This window comes from Anomaloglossus baeobatrachus, chromosome 6, assembly GCF_048569485.1.
Source record: "Anomaloglossus baeobatrachus isolate aAnoBae1 chromosome 6, aAnoBae1.hap1, whole genome shotgun sequence".
NCBI lineage: Eukaryota > Metazoa > Chordata > Amphibia > Anura > Aromobatidae > Anomaloglossus > Anomaloglossus baeobatrachus.
This window is the reverse complement of record NC_134358.1, coordinates 211,421,807-211,447,510: the sequence shown is the minus strand read 5'-3', so window position 1 is coordinate 211,447,510 and position 25,704 is coordinate 211,421,807. Positions and strand designations below refer to the sequence as shown.

General features: G+C 41.4%; 1 protein-coding gene across 7 annotated transcripts in view; it reads right to left on the bottom strand.

The window, feature by feature from the left end:
* NFATC1 (nuclear factor of activated T cells 1) overlaps positions 1-25,704 on the bottom strand; it is a 290,798-nt gene that overhangs the window by 254,867 nt on the left and 10,227 nt on the right. For all 7 annotated transcript variants that reach the window (XM_075314651.1, XM_075314653.1, XM_075314657.1 and 4 more), the window contains exon 2: positions 6,799-7,876. In XM_075314651.1, coding sequence (XP_075170766.1) covers positions 6,799-7,876 — 1,078 coding nt within the window. The remainder of the gene's footprint in view (positions 1-6,798; positions 7,877-25,704) is intronic.

Sequence of the window (25,704 nt, the reverse complement as noted above, 5' to 3'; positions counted from 1 at the left end):
GGAGAAGGTTTATTTACAGGTATAAATATGTATGATTGGATGTGGTTATGCTAACCAGACTGACAACATATAACTGTTACACTTTTGTTCTGGGTATCTCTAGCTTTGCCTCTTTCACCTCGGTCCACTGCCCTCTGTTGTGCGTCACGTTGGGTTTTGCTGGTTGCCCAGGGAGGAACTATAATATCATCTCCCAAGACTTATTTAAGGCACAGTAGGACACACACCTGTTTCTTTGGATTGTGATTCAAGACTCCAACTTGGTATACTCCACCTCCTGTGCACACCATGCTATGAAACTCCTATTCCTGCTGCCCTGCACACTACACTTAAAGAGCGTCTGTCAGCAGATTTTTGCTACGTCATCTGAGAGCAGCATGATGTAGGCAATAGATCCTGAATCCAACAATGTATCACCTAGGTTGTTGGGTGCGGCTGTTCTGACAGAATCTGAATTTTTAGGATCAGTCTTGTAGCAGATTCCAGAGGGCTGTCCTCACCCACACTATACAGATTGTACACTGACAGTCACAGCAGGGGGCATGTCAGACTACCATGCATGTGAGTTTCTAGTCCTGTAATGATAAAGGTCCTGCTGCTTGAATAAACATCCCAAATTAACAAAAGATTGGCCTGTGACAAAACAGGCATGCCTGAACTTTCTGTGGTAACCCTCGCAGCATGCTGGTTTCAGCTTACATTGCAAAAACCTGCTGACAAATTCCCTTCAATCCATTCTGCCACTCTCAAGATTGAGGATGTCTTGCCCTTGCTTCCCACTTGTCATCCTGACGACCAGAGCCTGTGTACCCACCTGGACCTGGAGCTTAGTGAGTCCACTAAAGCTCAGGGAGCCTAACAAAAAATTCACAATAGCAAAAAGTTTAACAATAAAGCCTGACATGTAATTTATTGACCCAGCACCTTTATTTTTCAGATGCTTTGATATATCTATGTTTCTCTATTGGACTAATGTGCAGACTCACAAACTTTCCCTGGTTGCCAGTCTGGGATGTGAAAAAGCACCACCTGCTTCATATCATGTCAGATGTAAACATCCACCAGTCATTTACAAATCCCGGAGTTGTTAGTGACGTCCCCCGGTGTAATACACGGCTCACAGCAGAGAAGGCCTTCTGTCTCTGTATAACTTCCTTTTTCAGTGTCACTGTATTATCTGACTTGTGCACAAGTAAAGTCTTTAAGTTTTTGTTAATAAGGAAGTTTCCATATGTCAGCTGATATTATGCAACTGATAAGATGTTTGTAATTTCTTGTTTTCACATGTTTGCCGGTATCTAATGTCAAATGAGCACAATTCTACAACTAATGTGTGAGATTTTACCTGATGTGTATTGAATCATTGTGAAAAAGCAGTGTGTGTTGGGCTCTGGCGTCCCTCTCCTGACTAATTGTCGTCAGCTAGGAGGGCTAAGATGTCAGAAGCTTAGCATCACTCAGCATTTTTTTTTATTTCAGAGCTGGAGTGGTGCTTTAAACACAAATCCACTGACAACTGTTTTACACTGCCCTGCTGCCGTCTTTATCTTCTATTCCCGCCACTCCGGTCAGTCTCCTGTGATCTGTAACCTGCTGGCAGCTCCAGTGTTTCATGGAGCATGCCAGAGGTCACAACTAGAGATGAGCGGACTCGTGGAAGTTCGGTTTGGCGTATTCAGCTCAATTTTAAATTAAATTCAGTTTGTGACTCAGACTTGACCTGAACCCCAATGGAAGTCACTAATTGGGCAGTTTGGGTCGCCGCCCAAATGCAGCCAACCATAAACAGGAGTTTTTCCATTTTTTTTTTTTGCTTGGAGCACACTACATCCAGTTATGCTGTTGTTACCCCCAGTGCCCGCCATTCAAATACAGAAAGCGGCTCCCATTGGGCTGAGCATCAAGCATACCAAGCACTCTGATGCTCATGCAAGTGGTTTGCATACACGAAGCAGTCAAACCCAAACTTTGTTGTTTTTTTTTATTAGAGTCTGTGTTTGTTACGAACACCGAACCTTGGGTTGACTTATCACTAGTCACAACTCAATGTAAGTCTATGAGAGCCTCGTTCTGGCTCTCATAGACTTGCATTGAGACCGTGTGACGTAACATCTTACTTCCAGACAGTCAGAAGTTATGACCACAAGAACGATGAAGCCACTGGAAGGTGAATATATAACAGTGGGCAGGCGGCTTAGATTTAAAGCGCCACTCCAGTGCTGAAAAAAAAAAAAAGCTGGAGTGGTTCTTTAACGGAAGTAAAGCCTCATTTAGATTGGTTGTTATTGTGATGGACCATTGTTCTTCAGTGGTTTTCTTCCGAGTTTCATGTGTTTGGTCAGTGTGTCAGATTTTACTGTCAGTGTTGCAGCTGTGATTTTCACATAATGAAAAGCGTCTCCTGCACATTGCAGTGTTAAGGCCACTTTACACACACAGATAAATCTTTGGCAGATCTGTGGTTGCAGGGAAATCATGGACATATTGTTCCATTTGTACACAGCCACAAACCTGGCACTGATTGTCCACAATTTCACTGCAACCACAGATCTGCCGCAGATTTATCTGTGTGTGTAAAGTGGCCTTAAATCTCCAGCTTCACACTGATACCATGAAGTTGGAAAGATTAATTCTGATCCACGTCTTAGATCAAAAGTGAACAAGTACCCATGATTTTTGCATGGGCACACGGTCCACAAAAAAAATGTGTACAACTCCATACACTATAATGGGCACGAATTCTATACATGAAAAGACAAGCGCATGAAACATGGATGTTTGAATGAGGCCTTTCAGTAATTTTATGCAAGGAACTACAGAGAAAATCCTGGAATGGAGAAAATCAGGGCTTGGTCATTATTGCCGTCTTCTAAATACAGGTACATGGGTGAAAAGGTGAAAGTTTTAAGATGAAGATGGAAATATGAATATAACCTAAATGAAGAATTGTATCTTTGTGTCCATTACTAGAGGGGTGATCTGATGCAGGATTTTCAATTACCTCTTTAAAAATTCAAGAGCACCTATTTCTTTAACCAAAAGGTATCATCCTACTGTATTGAGGACCTGGCACATTGATACATTACAAGGAGAGACCATAGATTTAAATGGAGACTGTGCACTATTTCTTTGAGCCTGTGGAGGCGCTCTAGGGGTATTAAACCCCTGCTGCCCAGTTCTCCATCAATCTATATTTATTTGTTTAGGGTCCCAGAAGCATAAAGGAAAAACATCTACTTCTAATATATTTTAATTTGAATACAGTTTTACCCCACTCCAAAAAAATGAAAGGGGCCAAACTGTAAATTCAGTGAGGCCTTACACTGAAAGCAACTGTGGGCAAAAATAAAATATGTATTACACAATTGTGGGTGGTGTTCTTATCCATTTTTTATGGACTAGCCTCATTATTTATCCAAGCACATTGACACATGGACAACACTTTACAAGACAACTCCGTGGGGTGTCCTGATGAGTCTTTCATCCCCTCCATGCAACACAATCTCACAGCTGTGTGTTACTATTTCTCTTGTCAAAGGGGTGTGTCCTTGAAAACTCAACACTGATTGGACAATGGTGGACACACCCCCAACTGTTATCATCTCGTTGTCAATTTATTGATAAAAAAAATAACAGAAAAAGCGTAAGGTTCTTAGAAAAGATGCTCTAGAATTATGTCACTGAAATACAAGTATTTATTAAAATGGACATATCAGAGTCAACAAGTGTTCCTTGAAGAAGATCCATCACCAGGGATCATGGTGCTTTCTAATTGATTTAGTGAGCATTAAGTGAGAGGATGAGGGATTACACTACTTAACCCCAGATCTTAACGGTGTGAATAAAAGAGGATTTTAGATTTGAACTGCAGAAAAATAATTCCCATGTAACAGTAATCATTTTTTCACAGCTGAAATCTCTAATTTTTTATTCATTCAGTGCTGCCAGGGTCTTATAGGAAAATGATGTGGAAGGCACTTGGCATGACGGGAACAGCAGCGCTAATTTCAGAGGTGAGTTGGCATATTTGCATGAGTGTTTAAAGACTTTTTATACATTTATTTTTACACTTTTTTAGACTGTTTATTTTTTTGAGAGGGATAACTGCCTTACTTGTCAATTATAAAAACGCCATAGTGCCTGTGTGTTTAGACATTAAGTCCTAATGAGCATTTTAAAGGGATCATCTCCCACTTCACTCGACTCAACTGATTCTGCCAACTGTCTCTTTTGACTGACTCTGACTAGAACTAACTGGCTCTGACTGGAACTAACTGGCTTCCCCCCCACTCACCTCAGACACCTCACCCCCTAAGCTCCAGCCCCAGGCTGGTTTCAGTGACAGTGCTCACCACTATACAAGTTCAGCTGCACTTGACCCTAACCACGGTTTAGTGGAGTGTTCTGAATGAGTCTGTTTTTGTGTGTATGTCATGTGAATTCTCTTAATGTGGAAATCCCTTCCTGCACCTACCAGGTGTTACTGTGGCTACTTAACCATAGAGTACCACATTTCTAAGTTCATGTGGGCATAAAGTTGATTATAATAGAAGCGGTGGTCTGGGGGTAAGACTCCCAGATTGGGGGGGTGCATCAGTATGGTGGACGGGAGGAATGCCACGCTCACCAAACAAGCTGTCACGCCCACTAACCAAGCCGGTCATGCCTACAGGTCCTTCTGCCTACTGGGATTCAGCCACAATCCTCGTAGAATTGGGGCCCTGTGAAATTTCACAGGTCCTTAAACAATCTGAACCTTGGAATACGCCTGCTGGGATCCCAAGAGAGTAAAGGCCCTGAGAAATTGCACAGTTTGACTCCCCATGACACCAGCACTGACTGTAACTAGGGCTTATATTTGGAGTAGAGCTTATATTTCAAGCATACTCCAAAAATGTAAAATCATGTTAGGTTTTTTGTTTGGTGAAACACAGTTTAAGGAGCCATGCAACCAACCCTCTTCAACCACAAAACAGAGGGATGAACACTGCCTGTATCAGGATGAAAGGTGATGTGGAGCTTCCTGGACCATGAGACCAACCAAAAATCCAGATATTATGAGTATCTTATTCTTCGTTATTCACTTCCATTTGTAAATCATGCACACATCTTTTTATATTGCCTCCCATCCCTTTAACAATTTATATCTACATAAGAAAAAATGCATGATGGGAACATGAGCAGAAACTATTTCTCACATATACCCACATGTAGTTGTTTGCATGAGTCACATCAGCCCAGATGTGGAATGTAGGAAGATCAATTTGAGTAATGTAAATATTTGACACGTTCGGCTTCTGAAAAAGCTGAAACATTTTATGAAATATGGCCTCAGCACCCTTAATGTTGAACCATCCTACAAACTAAGGCTTCATGGTCACTATCGTTTCATGGTTTAACCCCCTCCCTGCCTAGGGAGCCTGCCAGACAATATATATCCCAGCTACAAAGGCATAGAGTTGACTCAATGTTTTTTCTATCCCTTGATGGAGATTTATGTATTTCGGGGGCTGAAATGGAAATATGCAGACAATATCCTCATAGGGAACACGGTGAGTTTTGAAGCCAACAAACCTTCAATTCTAATGGGGGCTACTTCAAAATAGGATAATAGCCTGTCTAAAATTTGATACATTATTTTTTGGGAGACGTGGAATGTGTATGCCTTAATTCTGACTCAAGAATGCAAAGTCTTTATCTGTTTCATATGTTCCTCATACATCATGTGTTTCATGATCTGCAGCTCCTGCCTTTATTAAATGGGGACTGTCAACACTGTCTACCTCAGTAGACCTAACATCTGAAAGGAAGGAAAATTACATTCAGAGCGTATTTAATGGCCTTGCACTTCTTATAACCATCTGTCCATCTGCAGTCAAATATCAAAGCTTTCAACTAACATATTACGTAGAATCTTTTATATAGTGTACAGTATATCACAAAAGTGAGTACACCCCTCACATTTGTGTAACTATTTTCTTATATCTTTTCATGGAATAACAGAGTGCATGACACTTTGATACAATGTAAAGTAGTCAGTGTACATACAGCCTATATTACAGTATAAATTTGGTGTACCGTCTAAGTAACTCAACCCACAGCCATTAATGTCTAAACCGCTGGTAAAAAGTGTGTAAACCCTAAGTGAAAATGGCCAAATTGTGCGCAAAGTGTCAATATTTTATGTGGCCACCATTATTTGCAAGCACTGCCTTGACTCTCTTGAGCATGGAGTTCACTAGAGCTTCACAGAAGCCACTGGAATACTCTTCACTCCTCCATGACGACATCACGGAGCTGGTGGATGTTAGAGATTTTGTGCTCCTCCACCTTCCGTTTGAGGATGACCCACAGATGCTCATTAGGATTTTGGTCTGGAGAAATGCTTGGCCAGTCGAGCACCTCTACCCTCAGTTTCTTTAGCAAGGCAAAGAGTGAGTGTCTATGCCTATCTATCACTAAAAATACCTACATCGGACAAAAGACATAAGAACTAGGCCATTGTACATTGGAAGGTGTTGTCCATCTCAAACGAGCATCTGAGGTCCCTGTATATTGCATACATTAGAAAAAAAAACTACTAAATTTATCAAATCCTGCTCATGTTCAAAACAGAATTTGCAAATGAAAAGACTTTACTTACTAAAGGTGAAGAGTCTTTACAATAAAAGATATTGAGTACAATTATCTATACAATCTACCATTTGGTGGCATTTTACCCTGAAATCTAACAAAAGCAACAGTTACATCTGTACTTATACACATCAATGTTCAATATATTTGATTTTAATGTCTTACCTCATATAGGATGTTTGGGAAATGCTCTTTGGTTTGGCCCAGTGATATGGATGCTGTGGTACTGATAAAAACTGATCGCAGGGCATTGCTTTCCTGATGTGATAGAAGTCTTCTGATGGTAAATCAGTGGTGAGTGACAGCGAGTCATGTTCATCACAAATGGGCTCGGTTTTGAGAGCCATGGTCGGAGTGTGATCTATTGCTGTTTTCCTGGATTTGATTGGAATGCCATCATTCATATCTATGGGGTCAGTGGTCAGGGCATTAATAGCTGCCACTATGGCCGAATTTGTATACTGGTGAGTGTTCCCTAGCCAGGTTTCCTCAGTGATGCTAACTCTGGGGGAATTGTGAGGTGATGGAGTAGGAGAGTGGTGTGGGGAGTAGGAGGTCTGCCTACCATTAAGGTTGTATTTTCTTTTGAATGGAGATGTAGGACGTGAGTTTGGAGCAGTGAGCCAGTTTTCCTCTGAAATACTTGTCCTGGGAGATGTTGACGGGGAATGCCTGGGTGAATTTATCAAATTACAGGCCACCAAATTTCTGTGATAACTTTCATCTGGCTCAGTGGTTTTGGGGGATACACAAGGTGACTGCCATGGAGAGGTCTGAGGGGAAGTATATGGATAAGAATAATTTGATTCAAATGAGGAAGCTTCTGAGTTACAGCTTCTGGAAGACAGACTGCTTGCCGGACTCAAGCAAGAAGGGTCTCGATAGGTGTCAACATTTGGTAAGTTCAGCGTAGCAGTAGAAAGTGTTCGTTTAGGTATGGATTCTTCTACGTCACCTTCGTGAAAAAACTGGTTATTGCCACTATGAATCCCAAGACAAGAAGTGATTTCAATTCTAGGACTTTCTAACGGTGCTCCATTAGGCCTTATATTCGGAGATAAGTAGTATCCAGAGGCTTCATTCTCAGGATTCCCTCCATATCCAGATGAATGACTTGCTGATGGAATAATGGAAATGATTGGGTTTGATGACTGAACACCATGGCATGGAGCTGATAATGAAGAATTCATCACACCCAGTGATAGGCTGGCACTTAAATTGGAAGATGCATAGTTATAGTTTTCTGAAAAAAAAATTATGAAAGATGCCAAGATTAGTCAAAAAGAAAAAGAAGGACATGCATGTGCTTCATCTAAAAGGCAAGGTAAAAAATAGTATGCAATGTTAAAATGCAGAATGAAAGAATATAAAATGGATTAAAAAAACTAAAATTGTTGTCAAAATAATGTAATAATAAATATAGAGTCAATAACTAGAACTTGTTTCTGCCATACAACTGCTTTATAATAGTTTTAGAGCTATGTTTTTGAAGGATGAAACTGAGAAATTTGAGAATTGGGGAGATTGTTAATTTATATTCCTACAAAGCTTATTCTTTACACAGATTTTGCTCAAAATTGCATTCAATCCTTGTCAGGAGACATTTGACTCTACAAAAACATCTACCTAAAGACAATTTAGGATAACCTGTCCATTATTTCTGTCCCTTAATCAATTGCTTTTCGGATCTTCTGGTTTTTTTTTTTTTGTTATTTCAAGTTATTCGTAGCGGTATTGTGTTTGCAGGACTGTAACAAGCAAGCATGGGGATCCACCATACAAGCAAAAATCCATCACTATTTGTTACTCATGAATTTCACACTTAACATAATCAGAAGACACAAACATTGTCACGTGTATCACTTTTTCTGCTCTCTACCCCTCCATTATTACAAGAACCCTTCATATATGAAACTCCCAGATCAATGACGGTAACCCCTTGTGTCACCAGGCTCCCGGCTGTTACGGTATATCTGCTATACAGATAGGATCAATTAAAGAGTATGGAGACCTTCAAGGACATTCATGTATTTTTGTCTAAAAAAAATGTTTGCAGTTGGGAAATAGCGGACACAGACAGAAGAGGGCCCATGTGTAAGAACAATATCTGTGCTCTTTCAACCCAACAGCTCATCATGAGCAACTCCTTCAGTTTTTGAGGTAGAAATGGGCCCCTGTACGGCCGCAAAGGTTGCACCAATGATATGTCTGCCCCTGCTGTTGGGTATCACTAAAAATGTGGCACCGCTTGCCTGCTAAAGTCTCTGCAGCTTGCTGCAGAATGAGTTTGACAATTCAGCAGTGAAACTTCATGACTAGAGATGATCAAAATGATGGTGGCCACTGGACTAAAGCTTTATGAACCTACCCTGTCGGCATCTTCGACATGTCTTCTGACTAGTAGGCTGATCATAATGTCATCCCTGCATAGCGCCTTAAATACAATGACGCACTGGTCTCCTAATGAGAAGAGGCACCAGGGTTTTCCGGTTGGAGGAGGAGGTTTGCAGTGCTCCTTTCTGGCAGCCAAGGACTACTGATGCGGTTGATGGACTATGGTCCTACAAATCTTTTTGATCATCATTATTTATGACTCTTACCTTAGGTATTCTGAGCTCGTCCCAATTGACTTTTGAGTTCAACTTTGTGGTCACAAATCAATTAGGAGGAAATCGGAAGAAGGTTTATATACTCATCGGTCAGAACTAACTCACTGATGGATTCTCAGTTAACCCATTCTGTAGTTTGCAACAGAGAGGCATATTATAAATAAGTACAAAATCTTTAAAGACATCCAATTGCAGGAACATTTTTTTAAGTTAAAAAATACATACACTTAAGTAAAAAAAAATGCATCCAAACTTATCCATATCCTTTAAGTCTACAGAGAGACTTACAAGCTACACCGCAAGATGCCAGCAATGTCCAAGATTTATGTCCTTTTTAATGAGTTAGTATGAACGACACTTATCGCTCCAGCTTTTGTTAAATGCACCTAAAACCAACATGACCTTAAGCAACTGGGTTGAGAATTAAATTAAATAACAAGAAATCAGATTTAATTCGTTTTCTAGTCAGTGCACAACTGTTATTAACATTTTAATAATAATAATACTAGGATGGGAACAAATGCTAACAGGCATAAGAAACGTGAGCTGTACCAATTTGCTATGGCGTTTCACAGAGTTGGAATTTTAATCACATCTATTTCAAAGAGTTAAACTGTCTCAGTTTCAGTATAGTGAACTATTAAAGAGTTTGTCCTATTAAATAAATGCAATATTTATCTACTTAAGAGTTAAAAAATATAATTTCTTGGGTCCAAGCATTATCACTCCCAAAGTCTTCTGTGTAGTGGTGTGGTGGTGCACATACTCATACTCTAACTCTAACATTTCTCTATTTGCTACCATGAAATCGATGAAATTACTATCTAATACTGATGAGCAAGCACTACCATGCTCAGGTGCTCATAACGGACAGTTGATGCTCGGATGGCCATGACTCAAGTACTCAAATATAAAGGAAGTCACTGAGGGACTCAAGCATTTTTCCTAAAGATTTCCTCGAAATATCAGAGCATCCAACTGCTTGTTACAAGGTAGTGCTCATTCCATGACTACCATCTAACATCCCTGAGGATGAAGTATGTCATCACAAGTCTGTTCTAATTTCTACATGTGGCCAGTGTGTGAAGCTGAATGCACTTGCATATGATATTCCTCTGCTATCAGTAGAACATCTTCCAGTCCAATGGAGCTGTTGCAAATGCACTCAGATTAACAGGTTTCCTGTCACAATCTAACTGTAGGATAGAGAGTGACATGGGCTCCTATATTGTCCCTCATACTAGAGGACCCTAGGCTATCCCTAACCTCTGGATTACCCCTGATGGTGGAGACGCCATAGTCTCATTACTTGCTATTCTCCTGACCAGACCTAATCAGTTACCCCCAAAGGGAAGGAAGGGACAGGAGTGATATGGTAACGCAGATAAAGACAAGGAAAAAAACAAAGCTTAGACACAATGCAAATTCATAGGAACAAACAGTAAAAAACTAGAGAGAAAAGCAAGAGAAGGAAGGCAGCTACAAAAGGACAACAAGGCTTAACACTACAATCTCTCACAGCAATAAAGTACTATAACCACCAGTAAGCCTGGATCACAACACCTCACCAGACCAGTATAAATAAACTATAGCTGGCATTAAAGGAAGGGTCCAGCCAGCATAAATAGGAGGCAAGTCAATGTGACTGGCTCCCCCACAGCATGTGATCAAAGGAGACTAACAAGCAATCCAGCAGAGATTAACTCTTACTTACTTACTACCTATTATGAACTACCAATCTGTGGGTTAACGCCTGAGTCTGCCTGTGCTGATCACAGACGTCAGAGAAATTAGCAAGCAGAGTGCCAGAATCTGTAGTCTCTCCAGATCCTGACGATGCCACAACACTCAGTGATGTTTGTAAAAACCTCCTTGTGACATTTCCTGCACAGGTTTACTGAATGGGAACCCCTGCTTTACACCTTTACAACTACATTTTTAAATTCCACCTCCATAGCTGGAATGTAAATGTATTACTGCTCTTAAATACAAGATCAGTGTAAAGAGACTGAGATATTAAAACTACTACAATGTGGATGAATAAGAATGCTCAAAATGGAAAAAATATTACTGGTCTACCTACTGGAAACACCTAAAACACAGAATACTACCGATAATGACATTTTACACTCACTATTTAATTGCTATATCACCCAAGGGGACTGCAACTTATAGAAATGTTACCCCTTTGCTATATGGAAAGTTTCATAAGAGAATTGAAATGTGATCATCTTGGGCACTGAGACCAGGTGGTGGAGAAGTGAAATAGTGTTGAATTTGCATACATATGTGTTTGGTTACAAGTGGTGCTATTAAATTTTCACAGTTTTTTTTAAACCTTTTTGTATAATTTTTTTATACAGACTTAATATAATTATGAAAAAGAGTATAAGAAACAGCACACCTAAAACAGCTGTTAAAAAAAATGATGACAAGCAAAAACAACGTTCATAGGGAAGAAAAAAAGTTTATTTTTGCAACAAAAAAAGCAAAGTGGGAAACCATCTTAGGCTAGCGCCACACATCCGTGCTGCCGGCACGTGTTTGTCATTTTTTACACGTACCGGCGGCACGGAGACACTTTAACCAATGCTACCCTATTGTAGCAGGCACACACACGTAAAACCACACGGAACGTGTGTCCGTGTGCGTTTGTACGTGTGTGCTTTTTTGAAAGCGCTGACATGTCAGTGATTTCTCCTGCAGCACGGGTGTCACACGGCCCGCACCCGTACCACACGGGTGTAGTCTGGATGCGGTCCCGTGTGACACGCACCGGAGAAACCACACATGTCAGTGAAAAATAAAAAAACATTAACTCACCTTCTCCAGCCCTCCTGTCTCTGCCGCTGCTGCCTCTTGCTGCCGACCGCCGCTCATTATTCTCATTGAATATTCACTTCACTGCCTGGCAGCAGCAGCAGCGGGGAGACGGGAGGGCTGGAGACCGAGGATCAGCACCACGGACAGCAGCGCGGACATCAGGAAGGACCAGGTGAGTATAATAATTACCGGTTCTACGTGTGCTATCGCGGATAGCACACGTAGAACACACGTGTCCCGCACGTACCAGAGACACGTACTTACCTGCACGCAACACGCAGGGAAAATACGTGTCTCTCGGCACGTGCGTGAATTTCACGTGAGTGTGGCAGAAGCCTTAAAGGTATGGGTGCATGGCTTCTTTTTCAGGTAGATTCCGCCTGCAGCCCGCCTGAAAAAGAGATAAGAAAAACACCAGAAAGAATGAATACATGCGTCTCATGTGAAAACAACTTGAAGTGCACATGTTCCATATTTTGTCACTTCTTTTAACCGCTTGAATATTCAGAAGGTGTGAAGCAGCTAAAAGAAGTGAATGGTCCACTCTTCTGGCTACTTACACTTGGATAGCACTATCTTTATCCAAAATTGTATAAAAAAAACACTGGTGGTTCAAAAGAAATCCAAAAATACGATTGAAAAGAGGCATCAGGGAAAACACTGCTGGCATTTTTCGTCTTCTGCTTTAGAAAAGATGCGCGTACATCCGCGTTTAAGATTACATGTGCAGATACTCTTAATCTAGTACTGTGACAGTGTTTTAGCCAGAGAATTATAATGATTTATACGAGTGACTGATAAGTCTTTGGCTTTACCCAAAAAGAAACGAGATAGGATGATGAAACTTTACATTTATTCCACATACTCTCCACTGATGTCAACACACTTCTTACATCGGTATTCCAAGTTCTGTAAGCCTAGCAAAAAGAAGGATTTTGGTTGTGCCTCAAACCAGACATCCGTAGCAGCTATGGCATCAGAAATGGTGTGAAATTTGGTACCCTTGAGGTGTTTCTTCAGGTTTAGAAACAGATGATAGTTGGAAGGAGCTAGATCTCGTGAATAAGGTGGGTGGTCAACCAGCTGGAAGCCCAGCTCTACCAGTTTTGCTGTGGTCGCTAGTGCAGTGTGAGCAGAGGCATTTTCTTACAGGAACAAGATTCCTTTGGACAGCTTGCCGCGCCTTTTGTTCTTCAGAGCTGCCTTCAATTGGTCTAAAACGTCAATGTAATACCTTGCATTGATGGTGGAACCCTTTTGAAGGTAGTCAACTAGCAGCACGCCCACCTTATCCCAGAATACAGACACCATCGCCTTAGTGGCTGATTATTGCACCCTGAACTTCTTTGGACGAGGAGAACCACAGTGCCTCCACTCTTTTGATTGCTCCTTGTTTATAGGGTCATACAAATAAATACAGTTCTCATCCATAGTGACCAGTCAATCCAGGAAGTTCTTATCAGTCCGGAAACGCTGACAAATGGACTGGGAAGTTTTCACTCGCATGCTTCTCTGATCTGTTGTCAAACATTTGGGGACCCACTTTGCAGATAGCTTCCCCATGTCCAAATGTTCATGGATAATGACAGAAACACATTCACGGGAAATCCCCATGATGTCTGCTATTGCTTTAGCTGAAATTTGTCAATTCTCCAGTATGAGGTTGTGCACAGCGTCGACGATCTCCGGAATATCAACCACTCTCGGTCGTCTAGAACATTCCGCATCATTGGTGCTGAAGTGGCCTGTTTTAAATTTGGCAGCCCAGTTCTGAACTGTGGAATATGAAGGGCATTGATCCCCCAATGTCTGCGACATATTACCATGAATATTCTTCGCAGACTTTCCTCGCAGAAACAAGAATTTTATCACTCTTCTGCTCTCAGTTGCTGTGAATATCGCATTACACTCCGCCATTTTGTTTTTCCACGTGCGTAGAACACCATTGCCATAAGCAACAAACACAAAAGTTTGAAAACATATATTAGACATATAAGGCTTTTATGTGATGTAACATTCATTACCATAGAAACAAAAAAAGATCACAAAGCCAAAAATTTATCAGCAGCCCCTCGTAAAACCCCATAATAAACTCAATCTGGACATCTCTAAATTACAAATTATCATGCATGCAATTCCAGCTAAATAACAAAAAAATCTGAAGACATTTTAATACCATAGGTTTATCTATCGAATAGGTGCCCATAGAACTGATCGCATCACGAAATACATATATATAGGTGTAGGAAAAGAATGATGCAAATTGAAAATGCTTACAAAAAAATAAGTGTTAATACTTTATTAATTGCAAACTAACAACACTTCTATTTTTTACATCATTCTTTGCAGCATTTCCTCTGCATCTGCCTTAAAAATAAATAAATAAATAAAGATAGATAGATAGATAGATAGATAGATAGATAGATAGATAGATACAGAGAGTGAAATAAGTATTGAACACGTCACCAATTTTCAAAGTATATCTTTTTATATATGTGCTATTGACATGAATTTATCACCAGATGTCGGTAACAACCCATCCACTCTGCATAGGCAAAGAAATAAAACCATTGATATTCATAGAATAAGTTATGTGTAGTAATATGAAATGACAGGGAAAAAGTATTGAACACATGCAAAAAGAGAGGTGCAAAAAGCTATGGAAAGTCATAACACCAGCTGAAATCTATCAGTAATTAGAAAGCAATCCTAAATGACTGGATGGAAGGGTTTAATCCGCACTGCCGTCGAAATGAAGACCAAGAAGTGCAGACCCTGAATAATAATTTATTGCCTACACGTTTCAGAGCAAAACAACTCCTTCCTAAGTTGCTCCGAAATGCGTAGACAATAAATCATTATCCAGGATCAGCACTTCTTGGTCTTCATTTCTAAAGGTGGCTTTACACACTGCAACATCGCAAACGACATCGCTGTAACGTCACCGGTTTTGTGACGTTATAGCGACCTCCCCAGCGACATTGCAGTATGTGAAACACATCAGCGACCTGGCCTCTGCTGTGAAGTTGCTGATCGCTACAAATCGTTCAGGACCATTCTTTGGTCCTTTGTTTCCCGCTGTGCAGCATGATCGCTAGAAAGTCTCAGTGTGTAAAGGGGACTTTACAGCGACTTCGTTAGCGACTTCCCTTTCAAAAAGCTGCTTTACAACGTCCCCAATGACTAGCTAGGTCGTTCTGCAGGTCCGGATCGCTGTTGCGACGTTGGCCAAGTCTGCCTGTTTGACAGCTCACCAGAGGCTTTGTAGCGATCCCGGCCAGGTTGGGATCGCTGGTGGGATTGCTAGAAAGTCTTAGTGTGTAAAGGGGCCTTAAGGCAGCGCGGTTTAACCCCTTCCATCCAGTCATTCAGCATTATCCATTGTCGGGTTGCTGCAGCCGTGTTATGCTTCCACAGCAGTTGTGACTGGTCATAACCCTGCCAGCTATGCACATCCCTTCAATTGTACAACTTATCTATTAAAGATAAGAGCCTATTTGTGCTATTGTCTCTCTAGTTCTTCTTCTTATAGAAAGCAATCCTGCCACTTAGTGAAAAAAAATCAGCCGTTTGAACTGATGGCCTATAAAAAGATGCCTGATTACCAAGGTGCCACACAAGAAACTTCTTATGATGGGTAAAAGCAGTGAGCTGTATCAAGACTTTCACAATCTTATTGTTCCAAAACATACTGATGGCATTGGTTATAGAAGAATTTCTAAACTACTGAAAATTCCAGTGACCACTGTTGGGGCTATAATATGGAAATGGAAAGAACATAATTTCACCATAAACGACCAGATGCTCTCCACAAGAGTCAAACAGTAGAAGGAAAAGAATTATCAGAAGAGTTATCCAAAAGCTAAAGACAACCTTTGGATAGCTACAGAAAGACCTGGAATCAGCAGGTAGAATTGTTTCAAAGAAAACAATAAGTAATGCCCTCAACCTCCATGGCATGTATGGACCCTCACCATGCAAGACTCCATTGCTGAACAAAAAGCATGTTAAAGTGCATTTAAAATTACTCACCAACATTTAGACAAGCCTGTGAAATACTAGGATAATATAGTCTGGTCAGATGAGACCAAAATTGAACTTTTTGGGTGCCATAATACACACCGTGTTTGGAAGTCAAAAGGCATATCACCCCAAAAACACGATAACAACAGTGAAATCTGGAGATGGGAATATCATGGGATGGGGCTGTTTTTCAGCATACAGCACTGCAAACTTTAAATAATTGAAGAAAGGATTAATGGACAAATGTACAGAGACAGTCTTGATTAAAATCTGCTGCCATCTACCAGAATGATGAAGAAGAAACAAGGGTGGATATTTCAGCAAGAAAATCATCCCAAACACACACCCAAGGAAACTCAATTGGTTTCAGAAAGAACATAAATCTGATAGAATGGCCCAACCAATCACCTGACCTGAATCCAATAGAAAATTTATGGAAGGAACTAAAGCTCAGATTTCATAGACGAAGCCTGCAGAATCTTTAGGATCTGAAGAGTGTTTGTGTGAAAGGATAGGCCAAAATCACACCTGAGCATGCGACTAGTTTCATGAGGTGTCTTGAAGCTGTCATCACCATTAAATGCTTTTGTAAGAAGTATTAAATACATTTCACAAAGCGTGTTCAATACTTTTTCTGTGTCTTTTCTCAATATTAAACATAACTTCTTTCGTGGACATGTATGGTTTGATTTCTTTGCCTATGTGGATAGGTGGGTTGTTACCGACATCTTGTGAGAAATTCATGTAAATTGGTGATGTGTTCAATTCTTATTTCCCCAGCTGTATCTGCACGATTTATCTTGTGTAGATCATGATAGATTATCATATACCTATATAGGGGGTTTAAAGACATCAGTGCAGGAAAAAGTACTAAGACTGTTCATGTATACGCAGACGGTACAGCTGCACTCATTGTCTGTTCCTCAGGTGAAGGGCTGGACCCCTTTAACTTTGTTTTTATTCCCGTTATATCACATGGCCGATCTTTTAGAGCATAGATTAGTGTGATACTATAAACACTTCAAAACAATCTGGCAATGCTGTAGCTTTGCGCACCAGTCTGTCCTCTCATCCATGCATAACAAAGGGATGGAGGTTGCAGTTTACATGCCCTGTAAATAGGATATAATTAGCGTTTCAGATCTGTGTAAATCTCGTACGCCAGGAGTTCCTTCCATTCAGTACATGCGGTACTCAGCTTGCCAGGGGTGTTAATGACAGATGGCAGCATCCCACTGTGGAACAACTACTAAGCCACATGCCATTTGGTGAGTTAGATCAACATCCACTAATCAGCAACAGAATCGGAAAGATGATTCAAATACTCATTTTCTTGCTAAAGATAAAGGCTTTAATTATGGAAATGAGGTAATGACAACCTAAAAGTAACTGGTTTAGGCTATCTTCAAAGGCATTTTTAGGCGTTATTTTGCACAATTTTTGTAATTAACCTACACATTTATAGAAAACTTAAGGTGTGAATATATGGTATTTAATAGTTCTTTATTGGCTCCCAGAAAACACCCATCCATAGTTATTGCTGAAAAAAAATGTGCAAAAACACCAGAAAAAAAATCAGACATGATGGCATCCCATGCATCATTAGTGACACCTCCATCAGGAGCTGAAGTAATTCCTAATCACACTCATTAACTAACTATTATAATTGGTCATAGAATAAGGTCTTGTTAGTGGAGTTCCTTGTGACCACACATAGTGGTATAATAAGACCCCCTAAGGAACCATGTCTCGTAAAGCTGTAATCAACTCATTCTTAATGAGATGTCAGTCAGGATGACTGATCGGAGGAGCAAAGTGACTATACCTTATAGCCATCCCATGTAACAGCGAGTGGAGATGGTCCTGTACACTGCCCAACATGGGAGAAAGTGGTGGCTATTAAGGCTTATACTATTATCTACTGGATAAAAATATTACGTCAGAAGTGTGTATTAGGCTATGTGTGCACATTGTTCAGCAAAAAACGCACCCTCTGCCAGAAAAACGCCTCAAAAAAAGCATGCGTGTTTGCCGCAGTTTCGGTGCATTTTTGCCCCTGCGTTTTTTTAACTTTGTCAATGGCAACACAGGGAAAAACAAAGAAAAGAAGTGACATGCTGCTTCTTTTTCTGCAACCAAAACTTCAGGCAAAAAGAAGCAACGTGTGCACAAGGCCTTAGGACCACAAACTGCACCCAAAACTGCACCAAAAAAGCAGCAAAAAAAAGCAGCAAGCGCACAAGGCCTTAGCCATGTGCACACCTTGAGTATTTGATGAGATTTTTTACCTCAGAATTTTTCAAATCAAAACCAGGAGTGAGTAAAAAAAAAATGCAGGTAATGCCTGTGTTTCTATTATAGGGTTTGTTCACACTTTGCTATTTTGCAGCTTTTTCTGCAGCAAAATCTGTCAGTAAAAGAGCTACTTCCAAAATACAGGTTTTGCTGCTTTTTTTGCTATAATTTGGTGTCTTATTTGTCTAAAGTGCGTGTTTAAATAAAGTTAGTTTTATTCACCACAAAACGCAGTATAAACACATCTGCGTTTTTTCACTCACTCATTGCTTTCAATGGTGGAAAAAAAGCTGCAAAAAAAGCTAAAAGAATTGACCTGCTGAAATGTTTTCCATTTCAGTCAGAAAAAAAAAAGCAAATGTGTGTGTGGATGAGATTTCTGGAGTCTCCTAGCTTTTGCTGGTACTGTAAAAAGCAGCTTTTAATTTGCATAAAACTCATGAAAACAAAATGCAGCAAAAATGCAATGTGTGGACATTGCCTGAAGGTTCCACTCCTAGTTTTGTCTGACAATTTGTAATGTAAGAAACTCACCAATTTCTCAATGTGTAAATTCTGAGGTAAAAAACTCACCAAGTTCTCAACGTGTAAAGTCTGAGGTAAAAAACGTGTAAATTCTGAGGTAAAAAAAACAACGTGTAAATTCTGAGGTAAAAAACTAGCCAAATTCTCAACGTGTAAATTCTAAGGTAAAAAACAATGTATAAATTCTGTGGTAAAAAACAACGTATAAATTCTGGGGTAAAAGAAATCACCAATTTCTCAACGTGTAAATTTTATGGTAAAAACTCACCATATTCTCAACATGTAATAGTGATAGTTCTTTGTGCAAGATGGTGCCCCATACACTGCCTATATGCAGTGATAGCTCTTTGTGTAAGATGGTGCCCCATACACTGCCTATATGCAGTGATAGCTCTTTGTGTAGGATGGTGCCCCATACACTGCCTATATGCAGTGATAGCTCGTTGTGTAGGATGGTGCCCCATACTCTGCCTATATGCAGTGATAGCTCGTTGTGTAGGATGGTGCCCCATACTCTGCCTATATGCAGTGATAGCTCTTTGTGTAGGATGGTGCCCCATACTCTGCCTATATGCAGTGATAGCTCTTTGTGTAGGATGGTGCCCCATACTCTGCCTATATGCAGTGATAGCTCGTTGTGTAGGATGGTGCCCCATACTCTGCCTATATGCAGTGATAGCTCGTTGTGTAGGATGGTGCTCCATACTCTGCCTATATGCAGTGATAGCTCTTTGTGTAGGATGGTACCCCATACTCTGCCTATATGCAGTGATAGCTCGTTGTGTAGGATGGTGCTCCATACTCTGCCTATATGTAGTGATAGCTCTTTGTGTAGGATGGTGCCCCATACTCTGCCTATATGCAGTGATAGCTCTTTGTGTAAGATGGTGCCCCATACTCTGCCTATATGCAGTGATAGCTCTTTGTGTAGGATGGTGCCCCATACTCTGCCTATATGCAGTGATAGCTCTTTGTGTAGGATGGTGCCCCATACTCTGCCTATATGCAGTGATAGCTCTTTGTGTAGGATGGTGCCCCATACTCTGCCTATATGCAGTGATAGCTCTTTGTGTAGGATGGTGCCCCATACTCTGCCTATATGCAGTGATAGCTCTTTGTGTAGGATGGTGCCCCATACTCTGCCTATATGCAGTGATAGCTCTTTGTGTAAGATGGTGCCCCCTAAACTACCCATTTGTAGTACAGCTACACTTTCAAGTACCACTGGAGCTTTTGGAAGTTGGCTGTGTCTGCTTTCTTTGAACATGTATAACTATGGTACATAAATACTGTTGTAAATCTTTGCATAGTCAATGGATTGTCACTTCCACCTCAAAAACATCTCAAGAATTCGACCTTTTCTTACCATTGACTCTGCAAAAACTCTTATTGTCACTCTCATTCATTCTCGCCTGGATTATTGTAACTCTTTACTAATTGTTCTCCCTGTTACTAAACTCTCCCCTCTCCAATCTATTCTGAATTCCGCAGCCAGGATCATTTTCCTCTGCAACCGTTTCACTGATGCCTCTGCTCTTTGCCAGTCATTGCACTGGTTGTCTATCCGTTACAGAATCCAATATAAACTTATCACTCTCACTTACAAAGCTCTCCACGGTTCCGCACCACCCTACATCTCCTCCCTCATCTCTGTCTATCACGCCACCCGTGCCCTCCGCTCTGCTAATGACTTAAGACTGACATCCTCAACAATTCGAACCTCCCACTCCCGTCTTCAAGATTTGTCACGAGCTGTGCCTCTGCTCTGGAACACACTACCAAGACAAGAGCAATCCACACCTTTATGCGGGCCCTAAAAACGCATTTCTTTAGACTAGCCTATCCCCTCACTGCCCTCATCTAATCTAGTCTCTTTCTGCCCTTCAAAAAAAAAATGTACTTCCAGTTCTCGTCCCCTGTACCTGTATAAATTCTCACCGACGGGTTCATGCAGCTGCTTTTGAATACCCTATTAAATCGATGGCTGGACCACATATAACAAGCTTTTCTCCCCACCATTCACCTTCTGTGTCTCCCCTATTTCCTCATAGACTGTAAGCTTATGAGCAGGGCCCTCACTCCTCCTGGTATCTTAATTTTGTTATTTTGTATTGTCTCATATTGTCTGTACATGTCCCCTCTGAATTGTAAAGTGCTGCAGAATATGTTGGCGCTATAGAAATAAAACTTATTATTATTATTATTATTATTATTATTATTATTATTAATGGGAACATTGTTGCTTACAATCGCAGTTGGAAAACCTATAAACCTAGTGTCAGTTTCTCATCGCTCTAATAGTCACATTTTAGGTTATAATTACTGCCCCACAACTCTAGAATCTGTTGCTGGTCATATAGACTCTGCAGAGTGCACAATCTATCGCTGCATTAAACCAGCCATACACCTCTCATAACTGAAAGTGACGGATAGACAGTGCACGCAATCCTCTATGGGCTTAAAGGGAATCTATCAGATGGTTCTAGCACCTGGATGGGAAAAAATGTTCAGTTGCTTATACAAATAAGCTTGCAATTTCCCTGAGGGTGGTCCAAAATCAGGCAAGTACTAGAGCTCTCCCCAGTAAACCCTTCCAAAGTAATACATTGTTGCCTTGATCGTTGACTTCATTGTTTTGCTACATCACAGCGTTCTGCACTCAAGCTTTTGGTGGATCCATTAATCAAGTCCAAGGGGGCATGGATTACTGAACTGGAGCACTTGCCAGGCTTGAGCAACTTGTGGGTTAATCCCTCTTTCATCCCTACATATTGTTTTAGTAGCAAGAGACACAAATTAATAGCCTGGAATTCAGACTGATATTTTTTACTTTGTTTAATTCTTGGTCAATATTTCTGCTTACACAATATGACTTTAATGGGGTCTATGGGGTTTCTGTTAACATGTCTAGCATCTGGAAAAATATAATGTAACATGCTAACTTTTCTAACTTTTTTTTCCAGTTTTGTTTAGTGTAACATGTTAACCTATCCTTCTACTGATACATTGTACTACTGTGCCTGGATAGGACAGATCCACTGTACCATGATAGAACAGATCTACTGTAGCAAGATAGGACAGATCTACTGTACCAGGATAGGACACATGTACTGTACCAGGATAGGACAGATCTACTATACCAGGCTGATAGGACATATCTACTATACCAGGATAGGAGAGATCTGCTGTGCCTGGATAGGACAGATCTACTGTACCAGGATAGGACAGATCTACTGTACCAGGATAGGACAGATCTACTATACTAGGATAGGAGAGATCTGCTGTGCCTGGATAGGACAGATCTACTGTACCAGGATAGGACAGATCTACTGTACCAGGATAGGACAGCTCTACTATACCAGGCTGATAGGACATATCTACTATACCAGGATAGGACAGATCTGCTGTGCCTGGATAGGACATATCTACTGTACCAGGATAGGACAGATCTACTGTACCAGGATAGGACAGATCTACTGTACCAGGATAGGACAGATCTACTATACCAGGATAGGACAGATCTACTATACCAGGCTGATAGGACATATCTACTATACCAGGATAGGACAGATCTGCTGTGCCTGGATAGGACATATCTACTGTACCAGGATAGGACAGATCTACTGTACCAGGATAGGACAGCTCTACTATACCAGGCTGATATGACATATCTACTATACCAGGATAGGACAGATCTGCTGTGCCTGGATAGGACATATCTACTGTACCAGGATAGGACAGATCTACTGTACCAGGATAGGACAGATCTACTGTACCAGGATAGGACAAATCTACTGTACCAGGATAGGACAGCTCTAATGTCTGATAGATGTGAGTCACACCTTTAGGACTTCTGACTTTTTCCTGTCTCTTAAAGGGAATCTGTCAGAAATGTTTGGCTACATAATTTGAGAGCAACATCATGTAGGACTGAGACCCTGATATGTCACTTACTAGACTGTGTGCTGCTGTTTCAATAAAATTAGGGTTCCATCAGTAGCATATTATCATTGGAGGAAAAGATGCCTTATGCCTCCTAGTCCAACCATGCTCCCAGCACTGATTAGCAGCTTTATGTCAATATTCAATGTACACAGAAAGCTGCTAATCAGTGGTGTGGATGAGGTTATACACGGCTCAATATTATGAACTCTGCTAGATCTGTAGTAGGGAAAACTTATATCACAACTGCTGCACCCAGTAAACTAAGTGATTCATGGACCTTTACCTACATTATTCTGCTCACAGATTACATAGAAAAACCTGCTTATAGATTCTGATTAAATGAGAGGACCCTCTAAACCCTTCCAGTTACGGAAAGGGGCTTTCCTCCACTGTAGACCTTACTGGTACAAAATCCTCCATGTTGGTTGGTGAATTTAGACTTACTTTATAGTACTAATAAAACACTGTCCATGTTGGTTGGTAACCTTCACCTTACACTATAATATTGGTACCGGATCATTCATGTTAGTTGCTGAATCTAGCCTTTCAATAGTACTGATACTATTCATGTTGGCTGGTGAGCCTACCCCTCTATAGTACTAATACCAGACCCTTCATGTTAGCTGGTGAGCCTACCCCTCTATAGTACTAATACCAGACCCTTCATGTTAGCTGGTGAGCCTACCCCTCTATAGTACTAATACCAGACCCTTCATGTTAGCTGGTGAGCCTACCCTCTCTATAGTACTGATGCCAGATTCTTCATGTTGGCTGAGGAGCCTATCCTCTCTATAGTACTGATACCAGACCCTCCATATTGGCTGGGGAGACTATCCTCTCTATAGTACTGAGACCAGACCCTCCATATTGGCTGGGGAGACTATCCTCTCTATAGTACTGATACTATTCATGTTGGCTGGTGAGCCTACCCTTTCTATAGTACTGATCCCAGGCTCGCCATGTTGGCTGGTGAGCCTACCCCTCTACAGTACTAATACCAGACCCTTCATGTTAGCTGGTGAGCCTACCCTCTCTATAGTACTGATGCCAGATTCTTCATGTTGGCTGAGGAGCCTATCCTCTCTATAGTACTGATACCAGACCCTCCATATTGGCTGGGGAGACTATCCTCTCTATAGTACTGAGACCAGACCCTCCATATCGTCTGGGGAGACTATCCTCTCTATAGTACTGATACTATTCATGTTGGCTGGTGAGCCTACCCTTTCTATAGTACTGATCCCAGGCTTGCCATGTTGGCTGGTGAGCCTACCCCTCTACAGTACTAATACCAGACCCTTCATGTTAGCTGGTGAGCCTACCCTCTCTATAGTACTGATGCCAGATTCTTCATGGTGGCTGAGGAGCCTATCCTCTCTATAGTACTGATACCAGACCCTCCATATTGGCTGGGGAGACTATCCTCTCTATAGTACTGAGACCAGACCCTCCATATCGGCTGGGGAGACTATCCTCTCTATAGTACTGAGACCAGACCCTCCATATTGGCTGGGGAGCCTATCCTCTCTATAGTACTGATACCAGACCCTCCATATTGGCTGGTGAGCCTATCCTCTTTACAGTACTGATACCAGACCCTCCATATTGGCTGGGGAGCATATCATCTCTATAGTACTGATACAGGACCCTCCATATTAGCTGGGGAGACTATCCTCTCTACAGTACTGATACCAGACCCTCCATATTGGCTGGGGAGCCTATCCTCTCTATAGTACTGATACCAAACCCTCCATATTGGCTGGTGAGCATATCCTCTCTACAGTACTGATACAGGACCCTCCATATTGGCTGGGGAGCCTATCCTCTCTATAGTACTGATACCAGACCCTCCATATTGGCTGGGGAGCCTATCCTCTCTATAGTACTGATACCAAACCCTCCATATTGGCTGGTGAGCATATCCTCTCTACAGTACTGATACCAGACCCTCCATATTGGCTGGGGAGCCTATCCTCTCTATAGTACTGATACCAGACCCTCCATATTGTCTGGGGAGCCTATCCTCTCTATAGTACTGATACCAGACCCTCCATATTGGCTGGGGAGCCTATCCTCTCTATAGTACTGATACCAGACCCTCCATATTGGCTGGGGAGCCTATCCTCTCTATAGTACTGATATCAGACCCTCCATATTGGCTGGGGAGCCTATCCTCTCTATAGTACTGATACCAGACCCTCCATATTGTCTGGGGAGCCTATCCTCTCTACAGTACTGATACCAGACCCTCCATATTGGCTTGGGAGCCTATCCTCTCTATAGTACTGATACCAGACCCTCCATATTGGCTGGTGAGCCTATCCTCTCTACAGTACTGATACCAGACCCTCCATATTGGCTGGGGAGCCTATCCTCTCTACAGTACTGATACCAAACCCTCCATATTGGTTGGTGAGCCTATCCTCTCTACAGTACTGATATCAGACCCTCCATATTGTCTGGGGAGCCTATCCTCTCTATAGTACTGATCTAAGTTGCCAACCGTTCAGATATTCCAGGACAGTCAATAAAAATAGGCCCATTTTCGCACTATATGTAACAACATGTAGGCTCCCGTGATTTTTGTGAAGCGGAGGACACGTGTAGAGATTATTGGTGTAATTCCCCATGTTACAGGGCATGCAGCTGATGTGTCACCGGCTGTGGACACTGGTCACTTAGAATCACAATGATGTATTCTGAATTTCCAGTGTCAGTAATAGGTATTGTCTGCCTGTGATTTTTTTTGTAACCTGTCCAGAAAAATAAAGTGAAGTTGGGGCAGCCCTGGTAGCGACACCGGAGCCTCCGCACTGGCTCAGAAAGTGTCCGGCATGCCAGGATAAGCATG